This window comes from Cebus imitator, unplaced genomic scaffold (assembly GCF_001604975.1).
Source record: "Cebus imitator isolate Cc_AM_T3 unplaced genomic scaffold, Cebus_imitator-1.0 Scaffold108, whole genome shotgun sequence".
Taxonomy (NCBI): Eukaryota; Metazoa; Chordata; class Mammalia; order Primates; family Cebidae; genus Cebus; species Cebus imitator.
The window spans coordinates 4,536,917-4,544,296 of NW_016107423.1; the positions used below are offsets into that span (position 1 = coordinate 4,536,917).

Genomic DNA, 7,380 nt, shown 5'->3' on the forward strand with positions numbered 1-7,380 from the left:
AAAAAAAAAAAAAAATGCACTTAAAGCTCTACACAAATACTAATTCTTTTTACTTAAAAAAAAGTCACCTGAACATTTTCTTTACCATTTTCTTATTACTAAACTTTGTTGTGAAATTCAAATTAAAACATAAAATCAAATTTTCTACATATAGTTTCCTATGAATCCTAAACGACTTCAAGAGGTGACTCTGAGAATATAAAGCTCTTTGGAGTTGTCTGTGTTTAACATTTATGTAAAAATTAGTCCAGTGACAAGTAAGATCAAACAATAAGCAGATGAGAAAGCGGAAATAAAAACCACTCTTTTGAAGACTTTTGCTGTAAATGAGGCAGGGACAGGGGATGCTAGTTGAAGGGGAAAAGTGAGACCAAAAGAAGCCTATCATTTGTTCTTTGGGTAAAATAAATTCAGCATGTTTGTCTGCTGCTGGGAAAGATCCAGCAGAGCAGGGAAAACATGGCCATCACTAGAGTAATATCCTTGAGTAGGTGCGAGTAGATAGGGAGGAGATAACCTGAGACGAGAATAAGGACAGATCATTCGTAGGAACAAGAGGAAAGAGGATGTGCAAGGGTGCAGGCAGATGGGTAGCTTTGTGGGTAGAAATATGCCGAAGTCCTCTTCTGATTGCTTCTCTTTTCTTTGAAAGAGGAGGATAAGCTCAACACCTGAGAGTATGAATGAGTGGAGTGGTGGTGGAGATTTGAGAAGAGAGCAAAAAGGGTGAAAAAATTATCTGAACAGTGAACATACCCATAGTTGTTGTGTGTGCACATATTTCCAATAATAAATTCATTTTCAAACACCTTAATGTTGCTCCACTACCTTCAGGATAAATGTAAATTCATTAGCATCAAGAAATCTTCTTGATTTATTCCTTCATAAACTTTAATCTCATCTCCTAATGCATTCTCATCATGACCTATGTTCCATTTTTATCAATTACTTAGCATATTCTCCAAATGGCTTTATGTTTAATGCTCCTTTGGCAAATTGTATTTTCCAAAGATGACTGCAATAATATATTCCATCCCATGTGTTGCTCTGTAATGCAACCCTTAAAAGCAGTCTACTTCTCCATTCCCTTGAATCTGTGACCATTATGACCAATAGAATACAGTGGATATACCTCTGCACCAGTTCTAGGAGTAGCCCTTGACTGGCCTGGCAGTCTCTACTTGTGTCCTTTGGAATGCTTGTTCTTGGGATACATCCTCTTGGAACCTAACCACCATCCTGTGAGAAGAAAAAGGTACAAGAGGCATTTCTGACAGGCAGCCCTAGCTGAGCTTTCAGTCAAAAGCCAGTGTCAGACCAGCATACTTCAATCTTCAGTATACCTGACTGTAACCGAACAAGAGACCCCAATCAACAACCATCCAGTTGAACCACAGTTGATCCACAGAATTATAAGAGATAATTTGTTGTTTGAAGCTACTAAATTATAGGGTGGTTTGCTATGTAGCAATAGACAAGCAGAACTGTTTTGAGTATGATATAGATGGCAGTTGTATTATCATTTACTAAAGGCATGGTAAATAGATGATCTGGGATCACGTCATGGCTCTGCCACTCCCTGGCTATTTGACCTTAGAGGTTATTTGTATTCCTGGATTTCATTCTTCCATAAATGGGGATAATAATAATTACCTCACCTGACACAGTCCCTGGCTTTAAAGGAGTAAATGTTTCTGCCCTTCACCTTAGGCATTACTTTTGGCCCACTGAGGAAAGAACTTTCTTTCCTATCATTCTGACCTTTTCTCTTGATACCCACATACTAGCTCCTTCTCTTGAGAACTGCTGCGAGTACAACCTGCTGAGCCACGTTTTACTAGTGTGCATAGTTAATGCACTGCATGTGTACCTGTGAGCATGCCTTGTTTTTCTGTAACTGGGTACATGAGAAAGTTCCAGCTACCATGCCAATGCGACTATTTGATAAGTACATTCAGAGCCTACCCCCAGTTATATCTAAGATATAGATATGGAGATAGAGGAAGCTACTTTGGCCTTGGGACAAAGCAGTATTCTCCAACTAAGCTTTAACAAAGCTTTGGGTACTTACAGAAAGTGGCATTGTATTTCTCATATGGCCACTAATCTTTTTGCTCATGGCTCCCCAAATGAGGAACAGTATAAATGCCCACCCTGATAACCCTAATAAACTCCTCCTGTTCTTTAGCATTCAGTTCAAGCACTGCCTGTTCTGGAAAGCCTATCTTTACTACCTCACCTGAATTCTGTTAGGTTTCCCTTACCTAAGTTTCCATTTATCTTTATGTAGAACTTATATCACTTCTCATATCCACATTCTGGTTTGAGACTTTCTCCCAATAGTCAGTGAACCTCTTCAGAACAGGGAAAACAAAGGTACTCCATTCAAAGTGCTGACATATGGCAGGGTCATATCTTACATACATTATTTACATAAATTTACATAAATTTTAAGGATATGTAAGTGTGTGTGTATACAACAGCCCCTACACCAAACACACATTCTTCCAACACAAATAGTCAAAACCTAGATAAGAATTTTAAACATATCCCAAGTCCAGAAGTTAAGATACGAAGAATATAACTTCAGTTGAATAGAAAACTGATATTTTATTTACTAAATAATATATTGATGTCATGTAACAAAGATTTTGCCAATAAACATTTTGAACTTGAAAGGTAGAAAAATAATTAAATAGTAATAGGTTTGATATTCTGAAGTATCAGTTTTAAAGCCTCTATCATAAATTATTATTGTGGCCAAAAAGCAATACTGAAACTTTGGTACTATTATTCAATATATGGAATTTAATGTACTATAGATATCCTGGTAAAATGAACAACAGTTATACAGGAGTCATATATATAAATATTTACTTATATACCTTCATTGTCAGTATTGAGTTTGGCTTCCAGTTCTGCTATCTTGTGTCTTAGTTCAAACACTGAGAGTTGTACTGCATCCCTGTATTTTTAAAATATTTTTGTTGAGTATGAGTCAATTAAAAATAACATGAAAAATACATAGTAACCCACTACTACTTCAGGAACAGTTTACTATAACACATCATTTACTGAAGTCCTGGTTGAGAAACAAGAATCAGGCAAAGGCAGGCTTCCAATTAGTCAGTTCTAGGACTCAAATATGCACTAAACTCAAAGACCCCCAGGCAACCATTGGAAACCCTTTATTTTTAACTTAAATATTATCCCAAAGGGGTTAGTTATCTGGTTTTTCAGAATCAAGCAAATTAGGCACTGCACATTATTACAGAAAGGCATAGCTAGGTCAATACGTAACAGCTGACAAACTGAAACAGAAAAAAAGAAACACTAATTTAAAAGGTTAGCTATTTAGGACATCCGTAAATAGAACATTACCACGGTATGACAGGGTCATTTATTCAATAAAATATTTGAACGCCTATTATGTTCAAGGCAATGTATTAAATACTGAAGAATTCTGTGAACGGTGAACAGAAAAACAGCAATAGCAGCCACAAAATTCCACTGGATGCGTATTACAAGCCAATGCTAAGTGCTTTACAGTGCATTTCATTCCAACCTGGGAACAACCGTTGGAGGTATAAGTATTTGTATACCAGTCTTAGAGCTGAGTAAACTGAGGGTTTAAAGAGGTTAATTAAGTTGTCTAAGATTGTATAATTACTGAGTGACAACAGATGGGGTTTACTGAGGACTGTCCTCAAGTACTTGCTCTTATCCTCTACTTCCTCGGAATACACAGAACCTGTCCTCAGAACGCGTGTAGTTTGATAGCAAAACAAGAAATAGACAGGCAATTAAAATACTGCGACTGGAGCTACAATAGTGGAAAACCCAGAACGCTATCTAGGCACATAGGAGAGTCCAATTCTCACGGGACTTGTGGATGGAGTTGGGAGTATGTCCAAAAAATACTTTAACTGTTTCAAAAATTTAATACGAAGTATGAATACTGTCTTAAAAAGCATAAAGGAGGAGTAACATTTTTAGTACATGTCATTTTATGAAGTTCCCCTGAAAGGGATGAAAAAACCCACATAACTACATAAAAATTTTTGGAATTTTTTTTTTTTGAGACAGAGTCTCACTCTGTCGCCCAGGCTGGAGTGCAGTGGCGCAATCTCAGCTCACTGCAACCTCTGCCTCCCGGGTTCAAGCAATTCTCTGCCTCAGCCTCCGGACTGGCTGGGATTACAGGCGCCTGCCACTACGCCCGGCTAATTTTTTGTATTTTTAGTAGAGACGGGGTTTCACCATCTTGGTCAGGCCGGTCTTGAACTCCTGACATCGTGATCCACCCGCCTCTGCCTCCCAAAGTGCTGAGACTACAGGCGTGAGCCACCACGCCCAGCCAATTTTTGTAATTTTAAACAGAAAACCTGGATTTATGATAACATCAAAACCAAACTCAACTTTTGGCCTTATAGTACATGGGCAAAATACACTCCATGTGATTGGATACTAAGGGCAGAACATCCTACCTCACAGCTGCCTACTTACAATACCAAAGACTTAGTCAAAGAGGCACATGAATCTTTCTCATGGAACACTTTTGGGACGTCGCCCGATGTGCCCAGGTGTTAATCATGGCGCAGGTCTCACAGCATCCTCAGAAGCATCGGCCCTAAGAGACGCTGCAGGTGACAGCTCGGGGGGCATGGACGGGACCCCACACCGCGCCACCCCCGACTCACTTCTTGCGGATTTCTTCCAGCAACTGCTGTTTCAAGCGGTCGGTGCTCACACCGTCGAAGTTGTCGCCTTTCTCTTCCTCCATAGTGTCAGGCTAGAGACTTCCCGCGCCTTTCCCCTCAGCACACCTTAGAGTAGAAGACATGAAGGGCCACCCGGAAGCGAGCAAGGACAGTACAACACGAGCCTCCTCACCGCTAAGCCCCGTTGCAGCTCCCGCGCCGGCCCGCTGAAGCACGTGGTGACGTCATAAAGCAACGCCCGCAGGCGGCAGGCGGCATTCTGGGTAGGCTGGAACAGAAATGGCCTCTGTCTGTTGGAGCGACCCTGGAGAACAGCTCGAGGGACACTCGTTGCTCAACACGCTGAGGTTAGATGTGCCTCGGCTACACAGCGGAGTGTCAGGGGTCTGTCTGCTTTTTCTGGCCTCCTGCTGGCTTTGGTTGCTTTCCTAAACGTTGCCCTGGGCCGCAAGCAAAGTCAATTTCACTCTTAGCCCTTGTCCGGGAAATGCTGGATCCAAGAACAGCTGCGCCTTTCTTTGCTTCAGTTGAACAAGCACTAGAGTCGCTGGTTTGGGAGTGTCGGAGCGGGAGGAGCTGGCCTTAAAAAGGTACCTCCTGAACTCCGGGAGACTGCTCCAGATTGTTTTGCATCTGTGTGCTGTTCATGAACATACCTCAGAGCTGCTCACTGCAACTTGAAATTTCATTCTATTTTAAACCACAAAGTTTGCATCCTACCCTTGATACATCTGAGTTTCCTTGACAAAAAGAGACAAACTGTAAAATGTTTGAAGAGATTTATTCTGAACCAAATATGAGTAAGGAATGGCTGGTGACAGCCCTCAGGAGATCCTGAAAACACGTGCTCAAGGTGGTCAGGGTACAGCTTAGTTTTATATATTTTAGGGAGACATGGGACATCAATCAAATACATGTTAAGATGTACACTGCTTCCATCCGGAAAGGCAGGGCAATTGGAAGGGATGGGGAATGTGGGTAGCTTCCAGGTCACAGCTAGATTCAAAGATTTTCTGATTGTTAATTGGTTGAAAGAGTTGTTATTGACTAAAGACTTAAGAATGTCAGCCAAGCCCAGTGGCTCAGGCCTGTAATCCCAGCACTTTGGGAGGCAGAGGCCAGCAGATCACTTGAGGTCAGTAGTTCAAGACCAGACTGGCCAACATGGTGAAACCCCATCTCTACTAAAAATACAAAAATTAGCTGGAAAATTAGCTGGGCGTGGTGGCGTGTGCCTGTAATCCCAGCTACTCAGGAGACTGAGGCAGGAGGATGGCTTAAACCCAGGAGACAGAGGTTGCAGTGAGCCGACATTGTGCAACTGCACTCCAGCCTGGGCGACAAAGTAAGACTATGTCACAAATACAAAAAGACTTAAGAATGTCTTTAGACAAGGGTTTGTGGAGACAAAGGTTTTAGTGAGAATGGGATATTTGATTGGTGTGGAAAGTACAATTTGGGGTCAGAAGCCTTGTGAATATATACTTTTTGAGTAGAAAGTTTCTGGATGAGAGTATCATTTGAATTGGTACACTGAGTATAGTACATTGTCTTCCCCAATGTGAGTGGGCCTCAGGCAATCGACTGAAGACAGAATAGAACAAAAAGGCTGACTCCCCAGGAGTAAGAGGGAGCTCCTACAGCCAAACTGCTTGAGCTGGAACACGGGTCTTTTCCAGCTTTGGGCTCAGACTGGAACTACACATCAGTTTGCCTGGATCTCCAGCTTGTCAACTGCAGATCTTGAGATTTCTCAGCCTTCGTAATTGTATGGGCAAATTCCTTATAATAAATCTCTTATACACACACTCCCTATTAGTTCTGTTTCTGTGAATTACCCTAATATAGAAGGTATGTTTATCAAAATTTTCTCGCTGTAAGTCTGAAAGGGCAACTCAGAACCAAGTAAACAGAATAAAATGAAGTGAATGAAGTGAAAAAGACTAGATTATGTGATGACATATCCAACCAATAAATGTACAGAGACTTTTTTTTTTTTGAGACAGAGTCTTGTTCTGTCACCCAGGCTGGAGTGCAGTGATGCAATCTCGGCTCATTGCAACCTCCACCTACTGGGTTCAAGCAATTCTCCTGCCTCAGCCTCCCGAGTAGCTGGGACTACAGGTGTGTGCCACCACGCCCGGCTAATTTTTTTTGTAGTTTTAGTAGAAACAGGGTTTCACCAAATTGGTCAGGCTGTTCTTGAACTCCTGATCTCGTGACCTGCCTGCCTCGGACTCACAAAATGCTGGGATTACAGGCTTCAGCCACCGCACCCAGCCCAGAGGATTTCTTAAAAAGGTCTGTTAGCTCACTCATAGGCAGGTGTTGAACAATGAGAACACATGGACACAGGGAGAGGAGCATCACACTGGGGTCTGTGGTGGGGAACTAAGGGAGGAACAGCGGCGGGTGGGGAGTTGGGGAGGGATAACATGAGGAGAAACGCCAGATATAGGTGATGGGGAGGAAGGCAGCACATCACACTGCCATGTATGTACCTATACAACAATCTTGCATATTCTTCACATGTACCCCAAAACCTGAAATGCAATGAAGTTTTAAAAAATAGCTAATACTCCTTTAAAATCAAGAAATTAAATTATTAGATATGTTCTAGCCCCACACATTTCAAACAATTCAATAAAATTCCCTAAAT

At 41.6% G+C, this 7,380-nt stretch overlaps 1 protein-coding gene across 4 annotated transcripts in view; it reads right to left on the reverse strand.

Moving 5' to 3' along the window:
• Window positions 1-4,886, reverse strand: part of CCDC169 (coiled-coil domain containing 169) — a 65,558-nt gene extending 60,672 nt beyond the window's left edge. Inside the window, exons 1-2 of one of the 4 annotated variants that reach the window (XM_017537966.2) lie at window positions 4,701-4,813; window positions 2,886-2,965 (exon numbers count right to left, since the gene is read on the reverse strand). In XM_017537966.2, coding sequence (XP_017393455.1) covers window positions 2,886-2,965; window positions 4,701-4,783 — 163 coding nt within the window. In that variant the 5' untranslated portion in view covers window positions 4,784-4,813. Of the gene's footprint in view, window positions 1-2,885; window positions 2,966-4,700 lie in introns of all 4 variants that reach the window. The other 3 variants (XM_017537967.2, XM_017537969.2, XM_037741827.1) reach the window with 3 other exon arrangements.
• Between the last annotated feature and the right edge of the window lie 2,494 nt (window positions 4,887-7,380).